Genomic DNA, 24,170 nt, shown 5'->3' with positions numbered 1-24,170 from the left:
GCAGCTAGAAATATGTGTTCTGTAGTAGCCTAGGCCTTCCGCCTATGTGTATTAGAAATTACGACTAGCCTATTATTTACAATTTATCATATTTATACAAAATTTGAAGTCGTTTAAGCAGAGCACTTCTCTGTAACTTAATTGTAGTTTTTCTTTACTGAACTTTGACTTTTCACTGTGGAGTGAAAATGTTTTATTTTTTTCACATTCTTTAGAGTAGCCTATACACCGTAGCTATAGCTATATGTTTTTAAACACAAAATGTGGAAAAGTGAATAACAGATGCTCTATCTTAAATAACTGACTTACTGTAGTAGACTACAGACCTATAATAACTATAGCCTACAATGAAAAGCTGCCTGTAAGACAGAGAAATCAGTCTTGTCAGAAGTTAAATGTCATAGCCTCCGGGAAGTGTTTTGCTTGGCGCATGAGGGAGAAAGATAAGTGTGTGTGTGTGTGTGTGTGTGTGTGTGTGTGTGTGTGTGTGTGTGTGTGTGTGTGTGTGTGTGTATGAGAGCGAGAGAGATAAAGAGTGAGACTGGCTGTGGACCGAGGATCCGTTGTACACTTCTAGAGAATGTACAGCTCGTATGACCACGGAGCACATCACGTTGGAGTGCAGCGCGGTGCATTTGCTTGAGCTGGCAGCATGGACGCTTTTATCCTGATTAAGTAACGGCCGGGCAAACGACAGACAGCCCTACGTAGCACCTCACAGGCGGCATTGAGCAAGAAGTCAAGGGCAATCTAACGATAAAGGGACAGGACGCCGGCTGACTGTTTATTTAGAAGCGCTGTCGAGCAGAAACGAAATATCTCCTTCCTGGAAAATAGCTCGTGCTGAATCACACAGCACCGCAATGCGAATGTCGAGCGAGGAGCCGCTTAAACCAGCACAACTGCACTTAACATGGGCGAAAATAGAGGAATTAACCGCCACACAGACAGCTGAATCGCGAGAAATGTTTTCTGTTCCCCTTCTGAAGTAAAGCACCGCCGTGAGACAGCGCGATATGGCTGTTTTCGAGACCATCTAGTAATATACAAGCGGTGCATCTTAACATGAGACAGCACGCGATAATCTAACCGATGAATTATGCACGGCGGAGCATGAATTATACCGAGTGGTGACGCTCGGTTTCAGAGACCGGCCGGTGCGCGACCGTGTCCCACATGACCTACTTTCAAAAAGCTTTAATGCAGGAGAGATGCAGCCGCAGTGAGAAACAAACGAGATCGTCAGCACTGAAAAACAAGCTCACTGTTTGCTCACATGTGTGACCGAAGTCGTGTGGACCTCAGGTGACATGAACGTCACGGCCGGATCGCTCACTTGGAAGACTTGATCGAGAGCCATCACCTCAGATATTGTTGTCTTTTTGTTGTTTTTAAATTATTCTACCACGCTGATAGCATTCAAGACTTGAACCAACGGAAAAAAGGGACCCTGGAGGAGCCATTGACCTTTGCACTTGCAACAGCATCGGATTATTTATTTCTGCTGAGACCACAGTCATTTCAATACATGCTGTTTGGATTGAGCCTTGGGATTTTTTCTTAGCCAAGCTAAGATCTGCACATGAACACGATAAATGCTTCTAAAGGAAGCATTGCAATGACAATTGTGTCTCTGTGATGTCATCATACAGTTTGATAACTAAGCGTTTTGTAAGCAATACTAGTTATTTAATGACTACCTGCAATAGTGTAGTGCTAGCTATAGGCTACATGTAAGCTCAGGATATATTTTTATTGTTAATTAGTGAATTTATTTTTCGGTCCAATCATGTGGTCATTGCCCTTAGTACGTCACACTGACGTTCCACAGAGAGTGACTGAGAACTTCATTTTGTCTGGTTATCGCTTCCCTAACTACAGCCTGCGGCAGTGCCTAGCCTCCGCTTTTTGTCCCACCAATGAGACTGGAAACTTCTGGACACACTTTCTCCCCATCTTTGTGTTCGCCTTCCACTTTTTGGAGGTGTTCACATGGGAAGGAGCGCCAGAACCTAGCAGTCCATTTTTCTACCCCTTCTGGAACTACTTCCTGGGGGTGTTGTACCTGCTGCTAGCCAGCAGTCTGGCTCATCTTCTCAACTCAATGTCGCTCATCATTCGTGAAATCTGTTTCTTTGTGGACTACGGAACTATCAGTGCGTATACGGTGGGTTCCTCGCTGGCATATTACTACTACATCCATCCTCAAGCAGGAATACCAGAGATTGGATTCGGGGGCCAGAACAATTCCCAAAGGGAGAGACTGATCACTGATGAAGAGGCTTGGAACTCTGCACCTTCTCCCACTCTGTTCCAGGTATTCTTTGAAAGCCTGTACATCCCATCCACTTGTCTGGTTGCTATCATATGCGTTGTCACCTGCTGCAACACCAGACAGCGCTGGCGGAAGTACCGCTATGCTGTCCGCACCCTCGTCTTCCTCCTTCCGTTTTTCATCTCCTCCGCTCCCGTCTTCTACCGTCTCCTGAGTCCCTCCGCAAACTCCGCGTCATCCTCCTCCCCTCATGTGATTTCTACCATGGCTGCCTTCTTCTACCGCCACTGCTTTTGGCTGGTGGTATCTGCCATCTTCAATATCAGTAAGATCCCAGAACGTTTGTCTCCGGGGAACTTTGATATCTGGGGTCACAGCCATCAGTGGTTCCATTGCTGCACTTTCCTCTCGATTTTGGATGAGCTGCAGATGATCAAAGTGGAGGTGCGGGCCCTGCTTCTCAACCCAGCGTTGGTACTATCATCTGTAATGCCACCTAGACTCCCTGGCCCAACAGTCTGGTCCACCTATGGGGTCATGGTGCTCCTGCAGGGGTGCATAGCAAGCGTCATAGCCTTGTTTGGCTGGCAGGCATATCAGATCTTCGCACCAGAGCAAAAAAAGCTTAAGGGACATTAGGAGCCACCATGACGTTCTGGTCAGGTTCAAAGCTCTCTGTAAGCATTTGGACTTTTTTTAAAACAATGTTATTACAATGTTGATTTCTGCTGTGTAAACTGCTGTCATTTCAATCATTTTAAAGGCTTAGTTCACCCAAAAATGGAAATTATGTCGTTAATTGCTCACCCTCATGTCATTTCTAACCCGTAAGACTTTCGTTCATCTTCAGAACACAAATGAAGATCTTTTTAATGAAATCTGTTATAATGAAATCTTAAAATAATGAGTGCTTTCTGTCCCTCCATTGACAGCTACGCAACTACCACTTTCAAGCACCGGAAAGGTAGCAAAGACATAGAAGTAATCCAGTGGTTTAACCTCTATTTTATGAAGCCACGCGAGTGCTTTTGTTGCGCAAAAGAAAACATAATTTACCACTTTATTTACAATATATTAATCTCCATCGCGCGTTCACGAGAGCACCATGCGTGTTGTGTTGACGCGAGAGCAGGCGTTGTTACTTTAATGATGTCTTTACTACCTTTCTGGGGCTTGAAATGTCAATGAAGTGACAGAAAGCTCTCAGATTTCATTAAAAAGATCTTAATTTGTGTTCCAAAGATGAACGAAGGTCTTATGGGTTTGGAACAACATGAGGGTGAGTAATTAATGACAGAATTTTCATTTTTGGGTGAACTAACCCTTTAAAAGGGATAGCTCACCCAAACATGAAAATTGTGTCATTAATTACCCTCATGTTGTTCCAAAACTCACATGGTTTTCTTTCCTTTGCAAAGCACAATAAATGTAACATTTTTATGAACTTTTAAACTGCAAATAGGCCATAAAGTTAGCATGAAATGTATGCATATGATTACTAGTATATTCCAAGTCATATTCTCTTTGTATGATGAACAGATCAAATTGTAAGCTTGTAAAATCAAAACACTGATCAATGATCAGAGTCATTGGCCAGTGTTCCAACATATTTTAAAACAGTCAAATCATTCTTTAAAACATCTGTGTTCAGTTAATGATGGCAGAATTTTCATTTTTGGGTGAACCCTATTTAAGTTTGGTATGGCCATAGAAAAAAAGTTCTCAACAGGCATTATTTAACAAAAACTGTGACACTTTCAGCAGGTTTCATTGTAAAGACTTTCGAGAGAGGCTGTTTTTTGTTGTCGGGTGGTCAAAGTCCTTGCCGCTCTGTAATCAGCTGACTCTGCCACATTTGCTCCCCAGGGACTGTATTGTTGAAACTATGTTTGGGTTCCAGAATGTTCTCATAAGTCTCACTCAAGAGGGATTTAAAATGACGCATTATTGAGTTTTTACTAGGACAACTTATATTATAACAGTCTCCATTGAAATTCTCTATGTCTGTGTCTGTCTATCTAGCTTTTTCTCTTATCCGCCCACTTACATTTCCTCCCTCTTTTTAACAAACCCTTTAAACAGGAAATGCAGACAAACACAAAGAGCTTCAGCCAAAGTGTTTGAGGCTAAGGGAAATGAGAGGGGTGGGGTTTAGTGCCGCTTTACACCACAAACGACACAACCTTTCACAGTTTTAAATGAACATTACATTTTGACTTTATATTGTCATTACTATCAGTTATAGACATTAATTAAGATGTGACAGCATAGGTGGTAACACAAGATTTCAGTTGAAATACTGTATACTGTAACTATGCATTGCTATTGATTGTATACACTTCTCAATGACTTGACATTTGGTTGAAGGCCTTGGCGGGAGGACAGAAAGGTGAAAAATTAAGCCATATCATTGTTGAAAAACATATCAGCAAGTACTGTTTTACTGGAGGCCAATTTTGTCTGTGGTAGATATTATCGTTACTAACTTCAGCTATACAGCCTTGAGTTGTCACTGGTTGAATTTTCCTTCAACCAATCAGACGCTTCGAGCAAGTGGTGCTCTTATGAGAGTGTGTGAAACGTACAGGTTATTTAGTCCGAGAGTATGGTGTGGTCTAACAAATTTGTGAATTTCCGTGTGAACATGTCTTTCTGTGTCTGTGAATGACAAATTGAGGTCATTGATGAATCAGATGTTGTGGCTGTCAAAAACGTTTTCATGTCTTTGTTGTTCTGTCCTCTTTATTTCAAAGTCAGGCAGGCCGAATAGTTGCAATAGGTGTGACGACATATTCATGTATTTTGTCATTCATTATTCATTAATAACTTTGTAAAGCCTCATACTTCATACTATTTGTATTCTATGATGAGATTGTTGCACAAGCGTAGAATTAAAATCTAGACAGATTATATGATTTGCACAAACGTTTCTGCGCTAATCTGTGATCTTGAAAGGGAACCAATGTACATTTTTATCATGTTTTAACATTGAGCAGGGCTGTCTACAAAATTGGACAACTTTTTAAAATCGGAAAGTTACAGCATTGTTGGACCGTCCCTATCATGCAGTTCTGACATATTGCTGTCCTTTTGCGAACACCTCACATCTGTAATAAAGTATATGTAGTTATACTCTACAGATCAAATGTACAGACTAGACCTTATCAAATATATGCGCTCTGGAGAAAACACCAAAATAGGAATATTTAATAAGTGTGTGTTTAAAACAGGTTGTGTAGAAATTCTAGTTCTAGAAGAGTTTGTCTAGAACAGTTGTAGTTCTCAGGGGAGAAGATAGAATATATTCTTAATGCACTGGAAACTTTGCTGTATGCCCACTGCTGGAGTGTGAATATAATCATGGTTTACTTCTGTAGATCATGCTAATATAGGCTTGAACACGAAACTTGAGAATATAATATATGATATAATGTATATTAATATATATGGGTTTTTGTTCTGTTTCAACTTCAAACTGTATCAAGAGATGAAAACTAGAGATCAATAAATTTAAATGGTAAATCACCTCTGGTAAATGTTTTTTCCCACAAAACTAGTCACATGGGCCATCATCTGAAAGCTGAATAAATTAGCTTTCCATTTCTGTATGGTTTGTTATGATAGGGCAATATTTGGCCGAGATACAACAACTATTGAACATCTGGAATCTGAGCGTGCACAAAAATTTAAACATTGAGAAAATCACCTTTAAAGTTGTCCATTTATGTTCACGATTGTGTTGCATTCACTCACAAAAATAAATGTTTCATATATTTACGGTAGGAAATTTACAAAATATCTTCATGATGGAACATGATCTTTACTTAATATCCTGATGATTTTTGGCATAAAAGAAAAATCTATAATTTTGACCAATAGAATGTATTGTTGGCTATTGCCACAAATATACCCGTGCGACTTGTGACTTGTTTTGTGATCCAAGGTCACATATAATATATGTTTAAATGACTGAACTTGCAGAGAAGTGGTTTGAGTTCAACATAAATCCTTTGAGAGCAGGATGTCATGCCAACATTTCCAGGTTTGCAGGTGTATTTGCCTGTATTTGCATATCCGTGTGTGTGTGTGTGTGTGTGTGTGTGAGTGATTGACGAATGCTAAGTAACAGGAGCGGCTGGGACTCTGATGTCACAAAAGTGCACTCTGATGTTTCTGTATTTTAATCAAATAATTCTGAGAATAAGAGACTAACCACAAACTTTTGAAATATAGTGTAGTTATGAATAACATTTATTGTTTAGTATTATTCTGCAAATAATACACTTATCAAAGACTATTACAAGAAGAAAAAAAGTTATTTATAATTAGTTTAGTTATTTATGATTAAAACTCAAAATTTTGATTCAAAACATAATTCAGATATGTTTTACCATCTTTAATTAAAGGAGCATTATAATTTATAGTGAATACATTGTCATATCAAAATGTTTGCATAGTACATTTAACAGACTTAATAACCTAATAAAACAAACACAATAATCATAAACTGGCAAATTTTAAAAACCCTGGCCTGTACTTTATACCCTGAATATGACTGAAAGATTCTGTTATGACACATAAAATACCACATATTTCTGAATCTTCTTTTCTCTTGGCATTAGAATATTGACTCTAACTCATATATTGCGCCTCCAGTTATATAAAAAGATGCTAAATCCATATAAGGATTTTGTTTATTCAATTTGGCTTTTCCGTGTCTGACTTTGATGTTTTGATTAAAATAAACCAGAGTGGGATTGTAGTCAGTGTTTGTGAGGTCAGCATGTTTTCTTTGCGAGGTTGGCCAGTGCTTTGTCATGCACTGTCTTATGCTGAAGGGCAAAGCTGGATGGGGTCAGAACGCCAAGACCTTCGTCATTCACCTGGCCCATCAGCACATAGTTCACTCCTATGAAGTAAATTCACAATGATTATTAAACTATTAAGGTCAGTAAAATGTTCAAAAATACAAACCAGTGACACATTCTTAAATGTCGTACATGTAATAGAAAATGAGTCATGCAAGACTGCTTGTAGTTGTTTGTGTGTGTGTGTCTGTGTGTGTGTGTGTGTGTCTGTGTGTGTCTGTGTGTGTCTGTGTCTGTTTTCATGTTTTTCTATCCCGTTAGGGACTTCAAGCTGAATGCTCACAGACTCATGGAGACTTGTGTCACTGTGGGGACCTAAACTGAGGTCCCCATGACGAAACAAGCTTATAAATCATACAGAATGAGTTTTTCTGGAAATGTAAAAATGCAGAAAGTTTAGTGTGATGGGTAGGTTTAGAAGCAGGGTTAGTATAAGGGGACAGAATATACAGTTTGTACAGTGTAAAAACCATTACGTCTATGGAGAGTCCCCACAAAAATAGCGAACCAGACGTCTGTGTGTGTGTGTGTGTGTGTGTGTGTGTGTGTGTGTTTCTTTCACCTTTATGCAGTGCTGGACACTTCATGCACGTAGCTGTCAGTGTGGCAGACGTGGTGGGTCCTCTTTTTCTCAATTGAAGTCTACCTGCCTTATAGACCTTTATGACTGACACCTCAACTTTAGCACTGCCTTGAGATCCTGGGGTCACTGATGTCACTTTACCAGTGAACACTGTAGGAGAGACAAAGAGAGAAGTTGCTTCTTTTTCCAATTGCATGCTTCTGATTCCAATGCAACAACAAAAAATAAACCAAAATTATTTCTTAGTAATAATTAATTAAAAATATTTAACATTAAAGGAATGGAACATTAAACGTAATTATTAAAGTAATTAATAATAAAAAGATTAATATTGTTATTATTATAGTTTTGCATCTTGACAGTTACAGTAGCTATTTGCTGTAAGCACGGCTCTAAGATTTACTCCATCATTACGATGGGAACAGCTGGCTGCACTAGAAGCCTCGCATCTTCCTGTGAGTCTGCAGAAAAGCCCCAGGGGTCCGTGTCAGTGACAGGCAATTAGGGGAGAATGAAGTAGACAGAAATAGCAGGATAAATGAGACATAAATGAAGCAACTCACCAAAATGACTGGGGCAGAAGCGGGTCAGGAGAGTGCCTATTCTCTTGCATGGTAGGGAACACAGTGGGTTACCCACTGGGGCTTGAAAGAAACCGATAAAATCATAAACATAAACATGTAGTCTAGCACACGCAAGGGAAAACTAAATTTTGCTCTGTCACACATATAAGCATTTGTACCTGCTTTTGTTGTTTTGTTCCCAGGTTTTGCAATGGGATTGATCTTTGGCTTTGCTGTTGGTTTGACGCCAGGCTTCACTTTTGGCTTTGTCGTGGTACTTGTTGGTTTTGGTTGAGGTCTAGTTGCGGGCTTAGGTGTGGGCTTCGTCGCAGGTTTTGCTGTCACTTTTACGGCAGGTTTTGGTGAGACTCTAGAACCAGATCTTGTTGCTGGTCTGACTGGTTTGGGCTTGGGTGCAGGCTTTGATCTTGGCTTAGGAGTTGGTCTGGGTGGTACAGGTTTAGGTGGTCTTGAGGGAGCTTTTGGTGTCGGCCTACTAGGCTTAGTTTTAGGTTTAGGTCTGGCTGGTTGAGTGGTGGGTTTAGTAGGTATAATGTCGACTCTTGGCCCATGTACTCTTTCCAGGCCAGCTGTGAGTGTGCGGGAGCTTTTGGGAATACTCCTGTAGTGAGCCATGAAGCCTGCAGCCGTCACACTCAGATCTGATACAAAGTGCACCAGCAACTCATTTCCATTGGTCACAACCACACTGACAGAGATATAAAGAGCATTATTACAATTATTTCAAATAACAATTACAGAGTGCTGCAGGAATGATTCCTAAAACCCGGAAACAAGTTTGCATTTTTTAACTTCCGGATCCATCGCCCCAGATTCAATGGGTTTTATTGAATGTGTTTTTGGTTAAATGCCTGAAAAAAGTTCTGTGGTTAACACAAGCTCAAGATATATTCATGTTTTATTTAATGACATAACATTTTAAGCGTTTACGTATCCTAAAAAAACGTGCTAAATGGGACTACAAAGGTTGTAGGAACATTAAACATCATCATACCGAACAGGGGTGCGTTTCCCAAAAGCATTGTTAGCCAACTATGGTCGCAAGTTCCATGGAACTCTATTGGTAATGTCGGAACTTGCGACCATAGTTGGCTTTGGGAAACGCACCCCAGGTAAACTTATCTACGCACTCGTCCACTTTTATACTCTCGTTGTGATTATACTTGTGCGTTTGCAAACTTTCGTAACTCAAATGTTCCAACTTGTAGATTTTAAATAAAGATGGAAAGAGTTGTTGGAAGCTTAGTGGTGGTGACGTTGAAGTCGTGTGACTGTGGCATAGCCACTTTAGCTTTTTACTTCTGCCAATTGTATTTAGGCTTAAACTACAAGTTGTGTTTATTAGAACGTATAAGAATCATAAACCTTTGTTGGCTTAGGAGCTTACTTTGTGCAATAATCCAAAAGCCAATGGAAAAATCATTCTGGCTTTTTGTTAGCCAGGGAACCATGGTGATGCTTCCGGGCTGGCCTACAAAAATATGCCATCACTGCAGAACTAAATTAAATTATTTCTATTATAGCAGCAGTCTTAGAGGTGCAGTCAGACATTTTTGTTTTTGTTGTTTATATCTTTAGTCGTTGCATCCTAACTCGTGTTTAAAAAAAAACCATATTACACCATTAGTGTTGTGTTTTTAGGGTAGCGTGTCCTAACAAAATCTCAAGACATCTTGCTCCATTCCGCTGCACTCGATCCATATGCTTTTGAACACAAGTACATGTTTTATAATAATAATAATAATAATAATAATAATAATAATTCATTGCATTTATATAGCGCTTTTCTCAGCACTCAAAGCGCTTTACATAGAAGGGGGAATCTCCTCAACCACCACCAATGTGCAGCATCCACTTGGATGATGCGACGGCAGCCATATTGCGCCAGAACGCCCACCACACACCAGCTTACTGGTGGAGAGGAGACAGTGATGAAGCCAATCAGTATATGAGGATGATTAGGAGGCCATGATGGACAGAGGCCACTGGGCAAATTTGTCCAGGATGCCGGGGTTACACCCCTTTATGTGAGCCCTCCCTATAAGAAACACATCTAAATGGGATCTGATGAATCTGAAAAAAAGCACAATTACACACGGATTCCTTAATAATGATTAGCTGACTATTGAGGCAACCAACCAGCCAATTTTAAAGATATGTTGCTTTGCACACACATTTATGTTATGTTGCATAACGCAGTTGTCTTGGATTTATGCTGCCACCTAGTGGCGTGGATGCAGCATCATGCAAAGCAATAGTTTTTGGGTATTGTGCTATTAGCAGTCAACCAAAATGTATTTAATGATTGAAAATGTCCATAAACAGAAGTGATCTCATCATGTTGGTAGCCAACCCCTTGTAAAATAAAGCACTAATAGGACTGGATCATTTAGGTGAACATAATTTTAAACATATTTATAAGAACTACCCAAGTGAAAAAAACCTATACCAAAATGTATTTAAAATACATTTATTTCATACTAAGCATACCACAAATCCATCAACATATTTACTGACATATCACTTGAGACTTACTGATATAAATATAATTAAACTTTATTTGGAGTTCTTCTTTTTTTGCACAATGCACACTTCCTAATATTAAGCCTTAAATGTGTTTAACATCACTATTAGTAAAGGATAGCATGATCTCTGTATAATATCAGTTTTTAAATGCAAGATATTTAAAGTGAACCTAACAGTACAATTGCAGGATATTTATATTAAGTACATAAATATGTAAATGTATTTGTAGTATACTTAGCATAAAATAAATGTATTTCAAATACATGTTAGTAAATTTATTTTTCACTAGGGTATGTTTATAAGAACCTATTAAGCCTTATTTTGTGTGTTTATTGACATCTTATTAACAAAGGCTATTTATACATTAACTCTGCCCAGAATTACAATGGAAACCAGGATGATAATGGTGTGGAGAAAAAGGACAGTTAGCATCAAATCCGCCTATTCCAATTTCCATTTTTTTTTCCTTTTCCTATTGCATAGGAAATTGCATAGCTCAGCGTGGTGTTTATTTTAGTGCGCATAAAGGCTCGGTTTTACAGACAGAGTTTAGATTAAGCCAGGATTAGCCCTTAGTTCAATTAGGACATTGAAGTAGCTTTTATAAACGTGCCTTAAAAAAAACATTACTGGTGTACATCTTGAGACAAACAATGACACTGACATATTTTAAGATATGCAAGTTGCTTTCAGTTAAATCAGCTCAAACATGCATTTTAGTCTGGGACTAGCCTTAAACCTTGTCTGTGAAACCAGGGGAAATAGTTTAACAGGTTTTAAATAGGCCTATACTTGAAGTTGAAACCGTGACAAGTGCAGCTCATACTGTTACCACGTTCAAAACCGTAGCTCCTTCCCTTGACCTTTGAGGACACCTTTACTGATCAGCAGGTTCAATATGATTAGTGGTAGATGTAGGACTTTAGGGATAGGGATCAGTAAGGTCCCAATAAGGCAGCTTCCAATTATGATTTAATATGTTATTATTACATACTGTTTTAAAATGTACTACAATATTCTGAGGTGCAAATAGTATTTGCCACTTTTTGAACTAAGTATAAATAGCACTATTTAGACTTTACAGTGCAATGAAAATACTTAATATCCAACATTATCAGCACTTGAATAAAGGGCTTCATGGACCTTCCCTATGTCCTAATTGGGAAGCACATTCTTCCACTATAGCTTCCCTTAGGATGACTGACCTTGCAGAAAACAACAACATCCTTTTCCTGTGTAGATAAATTACAAAATACTCTGTCCTTAGAATGAAGTTTGAAGGACTCAGTGTTGTAGTGGATGAATAGAGTTTGTACTCACTCTGGAACCGTATCTCCACAGAATTTGCCAATACGACGAGAGTCATCAGTCTCTCCCCCGTTGAACAGGGCCACGTAGTCATAACGACAGTATGTGTCTAATTCCAAGTCCAGCTTCTCAAACTTAACCTCAATCACCTGGGCACACACACACACACACACACACACACACACACACACACACACACACACACACACACACACACATTTTTCATGTTTTATGGTGACCTTCCATAGACGTAATGGTTTTTAAACTGTACAAACTGTATATTCTCTCCTTTTATACTAACCCGACCCATAAATCTACCCATCACAGAAAACTTTCTGCATTTTTACATTTTCAAAAAACATCACTTAGTATGTTTTAAAAGCTGTTTTCCTCATGGGGACCAACAAATGTCCCCACAAGGACAATGATTTTGGATATTGCCATTTGGGAATATTTTGTCCTCATAATAATGTAGGGTTTACAAGGACAAAATGATTTTAATACTGTACAAACGGTACATTCTATCCCCTAAACCTACCCATCAAAACTTAAGGGCACTTTTACATTTAAAAAAACCACACACATCACATGCTATGATTTATAAGATCCCTTACAAAAAATTATTATACTTCAGGTTCGTTTTATTAAGTAATCATAAAGTCCCCCTGTGGTCAATAATTGTATCCCTTAAAACTAATCTTTGATCACCAAAATGACATATTTAAACGTTTTTTTTTTTTTTTTTATGCCTTAAAATAGCTTGAATGCAACTCTACACCCTTGCTTCATTTAGTATATGTGGTTCTATGAATATGCAAATTAGCCCCGCCTCCATTCACTCACACCAGCTCAGAGTTTCACTAGTTGAAGATCACACGTTGACGTGATTGGTTACAATGTAGTTTGTGACGTCAGATACACCAGCAACATTTAACAACAATAAAAGCTTGATTTTCACCACAGGGGGACTTTAAGTGAAGTTCAAGGCTGTGTTTAACTCCACATTTAGACATACACTCACAAACTTGCCCAAGTACTTTCCCTTTGGGGGAATCCCCGCCATTTGACATTTTGAATCCCCACCATTTTGAAGTGTGTTCAACTTCTCAAGTGAGAGAGGAAAGTTCATTTGGACAGAACCTCGACCCCTGAGGGAGCGAGTCAACCCAAAGTCAATGGAGTTTTGACATTTAACCGCATAATACTTGTAGCTACCTTAAGCGGACTGTTTTTTTTTTTTACACATTTATAGTTTATTGTATGATTATCATTTTCGTTTGTGTAATTTTTTTTATTTTCTCCAACTGCCCAAGCATACATGCAGGCCTATAGAATGGTAAGTAAAGCAAATTCATAAGGGAACAAAAAAAACAAAACAAAAAATCAGCTCCATTGCGGATTCCACTGATAAAAAGGACTCATTTCAAGTGTCCCGGGAGTAGTGGGCACTAGTGCAACGTAAGCAATGATGTACATTTGAGTGAACCAAAAGTGAGGGAAGTTAGCGAGAGAAGGGCATCCATTTTTTTTACCTAAAGCTTAAGTTTTTTGTTTGTACTGCAACTATTACAAGTGAACTTATAGGTATACTGATAGTTAAATACTTGTAGCACATTTATTAGTTTATGAAAGTAGACTTTGAAGTATCCACATCTTAATAAACACATTGGTTTGTAGCGCAAAATTTTTTACAGTTTACTGCACTTTGATATATTCTTCTCGTTATTTCACTATAGCGGCTAATACATCAGAATTCACAGAAAACACCTTACTTCCGTGTTGAAAAATATAGTGGATGCTCTCAGTAAAGTAATAGTTTGGTATTAAGTATAGTTTGGTATTTTCATTAAGTGAACTTAATATCATACTTATAATTTACTGTTAAAGTAAACTACTATGTTCCTATTATTTAGGTATTCATTTTTATACGTTCTGCACTTTAACTCTTTCCCTGCCAGTGTTTTTTTTTTTTTTTTTTTTTTGCCAGCCGGCACCAGCAAATTGTATTATTTTATCACAAAATTTTCATGGCCCCCAGAAAATGTTGTTGTATTAATATCTGAACATGCAAAATATATCAAAAGAAATAACAGAGGCTCTGCTAAAATAAATAAATAAACAAACATTTTATTCTAGCTTCAAGCTAACTTTTTTTATCAACACTTGAATGAAAAAAAACATACAAAACCCCACACTGAACAAAAAGCCGAGAAAATTGTGTTTTTGTCAAAGACTACGGGTGCGTCTTCAGCTCCCTAGATTCCCAGGTCATGAATTAGTATATCTTGTACACAAATTCAGGCACTGGTAAGGACAGTAAGAACCCTGGCTCACTACACATTGGGACACTGATGGTGCATTGTGGGGCTTCTAAGCGAACGTTTCAGTGCACTGGTAGGATTTTGCGATTGAGAGTCTTTAAAATGGCTAATTTTCTTATAAAGGTATAAAGGGCCTTTCATGCACTTTTCCTGCCCCTCTCTCTCTTTCCAGGTCCCACCTTATGCACTTTCTCTGAATGAGGTCTTTCACATACTCTGCCATATACTGTTTGCTGTCATCATGAACACACACTAGAGTTCACATTCATCCAAATACACACACATACTCAAAATCTCATAGCAGCACGTCTCTAGTAAACCTAAATATGATTCCTTCTCTGGTGACTTAATGGTTGCTAATAACTTAACAGATTGAGAGTAGTTGAGACAAATGCAAGAGAAAAGGAGCTGTGAAATGATCTTTGCAGGCTGACCATGTTGGGCTCCACAGATATGTGCCAAGAGCAGCTGATGCCTGCTGGGTAATCAGATTCCGGCCAGTTCGGTGTCTTCACTGAACCCTGAGGCTTCGTCAGTCTGCCACCACAAAACTGATTCTCTGTAGGGAATAGGGAGTGGAACGAGAATTAGAATGACAAAATTAATTTAGAATTAAATAGAATGAAATATAATTAAATTCTAATTCTATTTCATTTCTAGTATGTATTAGATTGATTTTTGTTGTTGTTGTTGATAGAAGTATACTTATTCAGCATGGATGCATACATTGATCAAAAGTGACAGTTAACACATTTGTAATGTTACAATAGCTTTCTATTCCAAATTCCAAATGTTCTTTGGAACTTTCTGTTTATCAGAGAATTCAGAAAAACATTGCCTATTAACATTGATAATATGAAATGTTTCTAGAGCAGCAAATCAGCATATTAGAATGATTTCTGAAGGATCATGTGACACTACATCAAAAAAATTAACTGTTCCACTTATGAATGGTTCCAAATAATGATACAAATAGGAATCACACACACCATTTGGAGATTTTTAGGGACAAAACCGTTTAGGGATAAAACATATTTGCAAAATGAAACTGTGACCAACATTAAGTCAGTACTATCAAATTTGTACTAGCAAAGATAAAACTGGACCTAGAGTCATCCTACCATCAACATGTGGTTTCCCCCCACTGAAATAAGCCAGGAATCCTCTTCCTCCTGTGCTGGCATCAGACACCATCTCCAACATCATGGTGTTGGAGGTGGAGATGAGGGCTCCGGGTCGGAACGTCCCACAGAACCGGCCCAGTTTCTGCACCGTGTATGAGTGTCCATTATAGACATCCACATAGTCAAAGCGACAGGTGGGATCCGCCTCTAGATCAAATATCCTGAACTGGACCATCACAACATGACCTTCTGGGACCTGATGGGAGAGGAGACGTGATCAAAATATAATGTCTGGAATATACTGTTACAGAGACTGAAGGTAATGGACTTACTGTGATGTACCAGGTGCATTTGGAGTTTGGTTTGTAATGAGAGGGGAAACCCTCACTAGCCACAAACCCAGAGTCTGTCACCAAATGGCCACCACACAGGAATATGGGCCTGGAGAGCATGATGGAGGAATAGGAAGGGATACATGATTTATGTTTAATGCAGTAATGTCTTTAATAAACAAAGTGAATTAATGACTTTACCGTTCAAAAGTTTGGGGTCGGTTTGAAGTTTTTAATGTTTTTGAAAGAAATCCTCACCAATGCTGCATTTATTTGATCCGAAATACAGGAAAAATTGTAACTTTGTGAAATATTATTACAGTTTAAAATGATTGTTTTCTATTTTAATAGATTTTAAATGAATTCCTGTGATGGCAAATCCGAATTTTCAAAAACAGCTAAATGTTGAAAACAGTTTCATATTTTTGTGGAAATGTGACACTTTGATGAATAGAAAGTTGTCACATTTTGAGTTTGTTTTCGACCTGTTTTTCTGTTAATGTCTGAGGGGCTGTTTACACGATACCGCTTTCAACTAAAAACATACAACTTTTTATGCGTTTTGGCCGTTCATTTACACAACAACGGCGTTCTTGGGTGGCTGAAAACACAAACTTTTGAAAACGGGTTTCAAAGTGCACGTTTTTGAAAATGGTCTCAGTGTAAACAACAAAAAACGTGAATCTCTGAAAACGATGACGTCATGCACATGCATATTATGTGTTCAGTCTAAGTGTTGGCAGCAGAATACAGCGTTTTTAGTAGTTTTTGCGGATCCGTCTGCATGGGGATCGTTTTACAGAGGTGTTGTCTGTATGCGGGGAAACTCAAAGGAAAAAGTTCTCAGTTTTAAGCATATCGTTCACGTGTGTTTCTTTATTTGCCCATGTATTTAATCCCTCAGTGTCTGTCAGTTCCTGGTCTTGCATTGTTTGATGTCAGTGTGTTTGTGGTTATGTTTTCTGAGTTATTAGGGGCCAAGCCTTAAATCTGTTAGTTTTCTTCTTATTATTATTCCGTAAATGGAAGTCTATGGCAGCCCTATGAACCGTAAGTAGGAAAATGATGAAATTTGGCACACTTGTACAGATGGTCATGAAAAGTAATTGGACCAATTTTGGAGTCTCTAGGAGCAACTCCATAGCGCCATTCAAAATTCAACATTGAAATGGATATAACTTTTGAACCCTTAGATCTAGAAAAATGAAACTTAGTACACTTGATTCCTCTCATCATGGTGATCAAGACCAATATAGTCCATTAAGACTCCGCCCATTAGTGTCCATTTTGAAAAGTACAGTATTACGTTTTTTCGCTACTCCTCCTTCAAAATGTAACCAATTTTGACAAAAATTTACTCAAATGATCTTTGGACTGAGACGCACAGAAATGACTGAACAGATTTTTTTAATTCAAGTTTGTTCAAAAGTTATGATGTCGCAAACTTAACGAGGTCGACCCAAAATTGCTTCAGAGGCTGTATCTCGGCCAAAGTTTGATCAATCGAAACGAAAATGTATACACTTAATCGGAAGTATGCTCTGAGGTTCCATGCCAAAGTTTGGAACAGCGCCACCTACGGGTCATGAGATATGGAAAATGGCTATTTTGGCCAATAACTTTTGAACAGTTTGTCAGAAAATCATACATTTTGGTATCTATGGATTCCTTGGGTCATGCCGAATCCGTGGATACTGATTTTGCCAGGATTGAATGAACCACTTTTCCGCCATTTAGATTTTTGTCATAAATTGCAATATCTTATAACGTATTTGACATATCGGCACAAAAATTGGTAAGGATCATCATTAGCATGGCCTGAAGGTACCTGAGAACTTTGAACACAGCGCCACCTAGTGTTCCAGAGGTATAAGGTGTTTTGCAAATACGCTTATAACTTTTGAAAACATAGGTTAAAATTTGATTTCTTTATGTCATTACGTTCCTTGGATTATGCCGATTCCGACGATATCTCATTTGTCATTTTCTAACAATGTGACTGTCCACCATATTGAAGCAAATGGTAAACAGTTTTTTCGCTACTCCTGCTTCAAATCTTGCTCAATTTTGCCCAAAGTTTGCTCAGATGATCTTTGGACCAAGCCGCACAGAAATGACTGAATAGATTTTTGATATTCGCTACCGTTCCCGAGATATTCATCTCCAAAGTTGACCTAGCCTGTGTTTTTTGCCTTATGCTAGTTAGCTTAGCATAATAATTGGTTAGCATGCTAACCAGATGCCATTCTTTCTAATGTGGCTCTTCAGCTATCAGGATAACCATAAGCTACATTAGCATTAAGCTAGCTTAGCATGCTTATCTCGTTAACATGATTTTGTGTGCTCATTCATACACTGAAGCCTGTCCTCAGCAGTTTTGTAATTCACGTCCTCTGAGTGGCGTTCGTGGGTTCGAATCCTGTGTGGAACATGCCCAGACTGAAGAGGTACTGTGGCCTTAAGTGGTGGAAAAGTTGTTTTAGTTCCACAAATGATGTGTATCTGAGAAACTCATTTGTTCTGTTAGGTAAGAAGTTAAGAAGTAAGAATACTTTGGTTATTAAAGTTTCTTATAAAGTTTTGAAAGCAAAGTATTTTTAGCTACTTTTTGAACCCAGGGAACCATTGGAGGGCTTGGCCCCTGTGAGGCTGCTTGCAGCTTTAATTCTCCTGGTTATTATTTTGATACTTGGATTAAAGATTTATTTTGAGTATCTCCTTCATCGTGCGCTTCATTACAGCCACTGACTGAGACAGAATACAAAGACCTGCCAATACAAATGGTCACAGTGTCTCGAGGTCGGAGGATTACAGCATTGCCAAGACAAATGGTCACAATGCTTACAGTGAGTCATCTTCCCGAGTCCGTTCCAGTGAGAAATTCCTGGGTCCGTTCCAGTGAGTAATGTTCCTGAGTCCGTTCTGTCATCCTCGTCCCCTGCCTATACTGGTTTCCATGGTTACAGATTGATTTGAGTCCTCAGTTCAGGGGTGTTTCGTTAATTATTTTGTTAGCTCCTTTGTTTGCCCATGTATTTAATCCCTCAGTGTCTGTCAGTTCCTGGGGCCTCACTTATAACCGTTGCGTATGCACAAAACAGGCCCTGAAAGAGGCGTAGCCTACGCCACTTCCGACGCATAAGTTTTAATTTATAAAAACAAACTTGACGGGAAAATTTGCGCACCTGCACGACCATGCGTACAATTTTGGAGATGGAGCAGTTTGGCGACACCGATGACGATGGTGAGCTGGAGTCTTTTTGGTCACTTTTAGAGAAAATTATACATATACAGAAAGATAAATACAAATATAATTTCCCTCACCAAGCCTATCACTTCAAGCAAACATCCATCCATTCTTGAATGTCCGCGCCAACGAAGCACGTTAATTGGGCCGTTTAGTGAAACTGACGCATATTTATCTAATGGCAGATTGGATAAAGGAAAACCGTAAATCTTAATTATGAGTCCTAATCATTAATACAGTGCATGCTCACAATAACAGTTTAAATAAATAAAGAATGATTTAAAACTATGTTTTACTTCTGATATAAACATTTAGATTAAATATGCCATTCTAATTAATGGAGTTAAACACTTAAATTACATGAAATCATTACTGAGAAGTTACAAAAAAACATTTATATTCAATAAATATAAATATTTGTAGTGGATGCGATACTTTTGAACACTTTTCCTGTGTCATGTTGTGTTTTAATGTTTTAACTACATTGAGAATTGCTTATCATGATAATAGCAGATTGTCTGAGAAAATATTTTCGTGCAAATAATGCACAACAAGGCCTATCTGTTTCCATTAAAAATATAAATCCATTAAAAATACTATTTGGCCAGTGGAAAATATTGAGAAAAACTTTCTCTGAAATGTATTTTACACTATTTGATTTATTTATTCGAAAACAAGGCAAGGATAGGCTACTAAATTATTTTTATCAATGTAATGTGACGGCACATCTCATATTTTCCTAATAAATGTGGTATCACGTGGATGAATATGCAAATGCAAATGATATGCAGATGAGGATATAAACTCGGCATTGTAAGCTCCATTTAGGGTTATTTCGGGGTGGAGACGCATGTGCGAACAATCTTCCGCTGACTGGGATTTATAATGGGAATTTTGTGCAGGTTCTGGCGTACGCACGGTTTTATAAGTCTGAATATTTTTTGGCGTAGGCCTATGCCATTTTTGACTTTCGGGCGCACGTAGGCCTACACTTTTAATAAGGATCCTACGCACAGTTTTATAAATTAGGCCCCTGGGGTCTCATTTATAAACGTGGCGTAGGCCTACGCACAAAACGGGGCTGAAAATGTGCGTACGCCACTTCCGACGCATAAGTTGTGATTTATAAAAACAAACTTGACGGGAAAATTTGCGCACCTGCACGCAAACTCTGACCCATGCGTACGAACGTTTTGGAGATGGAGCAGTTTGGCGACACCGATGGTGAGCTGGAGTTAAGTGTCTTTTTGGTCACTTTTAGACAGAAAATCTAAAGAAAATTAAACATATACAGAAAGATCATACAAATATAATTTCACTCACCAAGCCTGTCACTTGAAGCAAATATTAAATGTCCTCTCTCAAATGTTCTTAAATGTCCGCGCCAGCGAGCGCGTTGGGCCGTTTAGTGAAACTGACGCAAATAACAGTTTAAATAAATAAAATAATGATTTAAACTATGTTTTACTTCTGATATAAAAATTTTGATTAAATATGGCATTCAAATGAATGGAGTTAAACACTTAAACATGAAATCATTACTGAGAAGTTACAAAAAAAATTATATTCAAATTCAGTCAATATAAATATTTGTTGTGGATGCGATGTTTTTAAACACTTTTCCTGTGGCGTGCTGTGTTTTAATGTTTTAACCACAGAGATAATTGCTTATCATGATAATACAGATTGTCTGAGAAAATAGTTTCGTGCAAATAATGCCCAAGGCCTATCTGTTTCCATTAAAAATATAAATCAATTACAAATACAATTCGGCCAGTGGAAAAGATTGAGAAAAACTTTCTCTGAAATGTATTTTACACTATTTTATTTATGTATTCAAAAACAAGGCAAAGATAGGCAACTACTTGATTTTTATTAATGTAATATGTGTCTTTTACCGTTAAAAATTATCACGTGGATGAATAATCATATGCAAATGATATGCAGATGAGGATCTGCATAGTAAAACTAGGCGTTAAGCTCCATATATGGTTATTTCGGGGGTGGAGACGCATGTGCGCACAATCTTCCGCTGACTGGGATTTAGAAAGTGAATTCTGCGCAGGTTCTGGCGTACAAACGGTTTTATAATTCTGAATAATTTTTTTGCGTACGCCAATTTTGGCTTTCGGGCGCACGTACACTTTTAGTAAGGTTCCTACGCACAGTTTTATAAATGAGACCCCAGGTCTTGCATTGTTTGATGTCAGTGTGTTCATGGTTATTTTATGGTTATTTTGATTCTTGGATTAAAGATTTGAGTATTTCCTTCGTAATGCGCTTCATTACAGCCACCGATGATGACAAAGGTTCAAGAGAACAGCATTGGTTTCAAATATTGAATTTGAATTTCTTTAAAAAAAAATTAAAACATCTAATTGACCACAACATTTTGAACAGTATGCCCATATGTAAATAAACTTACCGTCAATTACATATCAGCTTTGTTACATGTTATCTCGCTGATTTTAAACACTTAAACAAATAAGCCATTAAGCACCATGTAGTCACAAACATCACCGATTATTAAAATCCTGTATTTGGTTTGTGGATACTTATTCAGTGGGTTATTTTTGGATCCTGGCCCTATTTATAGTGTGTGTGTGCCTCTTTATGCAATATCTTAATACTGCTGGTTCCAACCTGGTTCTGTCATATTAGAAATAAATGCACACAAACCACAGCCAAATAAACAGCCATGCTCAGATGAAGTTACAGATAGGGCCACAGATCTTTTTGGACATCTTTTTTAATAATAAAAAAAAATTCAGACAGTCTATCAGCACATCTTTCAGGTCACATACATAACACACACACATACATGTCTTGTTTTCTTGTTTTATGTGGACTTTCCATAGACATAATGATTTTTATACTGTTCAAACTGTATATTTTATCCCCTTACACTAACCATACCCCTAAAGCTACCCATCATAGAAAACTACCCATCACAGAAAATTTTTTTTTACATAAAACATTTTTTACATAAAAAAATAAAAACATTACTTAGTATGATTTATAAGATGTTTTCCTCGTGGTGACCAACACATGTCCCCACAAGGACAAGGATTTTGGATATTGCCATCTTTGTAGGGACATTTTGTCCTCAAAATGTAGGGTTTACCAGGACCACACACACAAATAAAAACACATCATAACCTGAGTGACTACATAACCAGGACTGCCATGGATGCCGAACTTTTACTCGATATGCGAAACCATGCATTTATAAATATTTTGACTCAAATGCAGGCAGCATTCAGACGTGTGTCGTGTGCCTGCTCTTTCAACACTGATCAAAGCTATCGCTTAATTAAACTGCGGTTGCTTTTATTGGCTGGCTACAGAATAATGCATGAATTTGACAATTATTAAGAAACAAATGTGGCTGTTTTTGTGGCATAAACGTTGTGTTGTTCAGCTAATAACTGAATAATTATACTGAATATTCAACAATAACTATGTTGTACATAGTAATAAAGAGATTTTTTTTCTTGTATTATAAATAAGATCATTTGATAGCTGTGTGAGGAACTGTGTGATGGTGCAATTAAAAATCATTTTACCAGTTCATGCATTCCCTGAGAAAGTAAAATATAATTAGTTATTTAGATGTGATGGTTACCAAGCAATTACACACTCTCACTAAACTAATATTTAAACAATAATATTAATAATAAACAAACCTGCATCTTGATGCAAATTCATGTTTCTTATAATTGCAAAATTGTGTATAACTGTATAACAAAGATTGACAATGGCATACTCTGAAGAATCTAATGTTCCGTATACTGTATTTATCTAAGAATAAACATTAAAAAAACAGCTACGACATTATCCTGAACTGAACTTATCTTGACTTGAAAAATACAATAATTAAAACTGACCAACACTTTTCAGGACTTTTCCTGTCTAATTGAGGGTTGCAGAGAAACATTGCAATCAATGTTTCCTGGAAACTGCGCTTATGTGTTTTATATCCAGATCCAGTCCTGCTGCTTTGTTAGGCTTAGATGTTAACATCTCCCACATAATGTACACGTACAGAAACACACAAACCTTCACCCACTTACCTTGTGAAGTTGGTCTGGCTTTGTCCATGCACCCATCCTAACCCCAAAAACAGAAGCCCCAAATGCCACACGCACACATCACCCCACATCCTTCTTCTCAAAGAGGCACAGAGAACGAGTCAGTGAGGGAACGGAGGAGAGGGGCGAATTTAAGGGCGTGGAGAACGACAGGAGGAGGACTGAAAGAGGGATTCAAACGAGAGCAAAAGTGAGTGAAGGGGAAGAGTTATGTGTCCCAGATGCCACTGCTGTGAAATCAAAGTGAGATAGACATTTCAAATTGAATGAAATACTATAAACAACCAAACAAACACACTAACCACTATTCGTCGCCACATCCACTGCTCTTTGTCTGATTTTGTTGAGATATGCCTATTCAGTAAGTTGTATTTTTAGGGTTAATTATGTTTGTTTTCCTTGCTTGTTAAATGCTAAGGGACAAAAGTGATACAAGAGCAAATGCGTGCAGCTAAACAGCACAATTAGGGCTAGAAATGTTCAGTTTTCTTGGTGTTTATATAGTTCTCTGTCTTTCTCTGGCCTGTCGTTACACTGCGGTGCAGGGAAAGAATGCAAGTCAAGCCAAACTTTCTTACCAGGGCACTGGCAAACGCAAACATGTTATTAAATCCTTTTCATTTAAAATTCCTTTTATAACTCTCATATAGCTCTGTTCAATAATCAGCTTATTTGTGTGCATCACACTTATTTGAGTGTTTATTTGTTTGTGTGTGTGTGGGGGGGGGGGGGGGGGGGTCTGTTTATGCCTGGAAAAACCTCCATGTGTGTTTTTGTTTGCTCCGTGGACATTCTTGTCTGCTAAAAGCCTGTGGTTTGGTATAAAAACGGCTTATTTTAATTCCCTCTTCCTTGTCCAAAGCATACAGTGTGCTTTTCAATCATTGTATATTCTTGGAATTCATGGAATT

The 24,170-nt window shown here is 38.0% G+C and overlaps 2 protein-coding genes and 1 long non-coding RNA gene across 3 annotated transcripts; 1 reads left to right on the top strand and 2 right to left on the bottom strand.

Moving 5' to 3' along the window:
* The first annotated feature begins 464 nt into the window (after positions 1-464).
* Positions 465-5,800, top strand: paqr9 (progestin and adipoQ receptor family member 9). The gene has a single exon (XM_082154123.1). It carries the CDS (start codon positions 1,790-1,792, stop codon positions 2,912-2,914), a length of 1,125 nt encoding a protein of 374 aa, XP_082010249.1. The 5' UTR covers positions 465-1,789; the 3' UTR covers positions 2,915-5,800.
* Positions 5,801-6,656: 856 nt separating this feature from the next.
* pcolceb (procollagen C-endopeptidase enhancer b) lies at positions 6,657-24,041 on the bottom strand. The gene is made up of 9 exons (XM_082152381.1): positions 23,242-24,041; positions 15,922-16,030; positions 15,587-15,845; positions 14,900-15,024; positions 12,157-12,293; positions 8,469-8,998; positions 8,290-8,370; positions 7,706-7,876; positions 6,657-7,184 (listed from the first exon to the last, which is right to left on the bottom strand). Exons 1-9 carry the CDS (start codon positions 23,328-23,330, stop codon positions 7,054-7,056), a joined length of 1,632 nt encoding a protein of 543 aa, XP_082008507.1. The 5' UTR covers positions 23,331-24,041; the 3' UTR covers positions 6,657-7,053.
* On the bottom strand, positions 21,928-23,234 carry LOC309486682. Its single transcript, XR_014201644.1, has 2 exons — positions 22,145-23,234; positions 21,928-22,109 (listed from the first exon to the last, which is right to left on the bottom strand). It is a non-coding gene; the product is annotated as an uncharacterized lncRNA (long non-coding RNA).
* Positions 24,042-24,170: the final 129 nt, after the last annotated feature.

The sequence above is a fragment of the Leuciscus leuciscus genome, assembly GCF_965113295.1.
Source record: "Leuciscus leuciscus genome assembly, chromosome: 2".
NCBI lineage: Eukaryota > Metazoa > Chordata > Actinopteri > Cypriniformes > Leuciscidae > Leuciscus > Leuciscus leuciscus.
Note: the sequence above shows the minus strand (reverse complement) of the source record. Positions and strands in the feature narration are given on the sequence as shown.

Excerpts from the sequence above, each read along its gene's own strand:
- paqr9 (XM_082154123.1), top strand. The coding sequence starts at position 1,790 with ATGTGGTCATTGCCCTTAGTACGTCACACTGACGTTCCACAGAGAGTG.
- pcolceb (XM_082152381.1), bottom strand. The coding sequence starts at position 23,330 with ATGTGGGGTGATGTGTGCGTGTGGCATTTGGGGCTTCTGTTTTTGGGG. Across the intron at positions 15,025-15,586 it reads GGGGAAACCACATGTTGATG|AGAATCAGTTTTGTGGTGGC; the intron begins GTAGGATGACTC and ends TATTCCCTACAG. Across the intron at positions 7,185-7,705 it reads GTGTCCAGCACTGCATAAAG|GAGTGAACTATGTGCTGATG; the intron begins GTGAAAGAAACA and ends TTTACTTCATAG.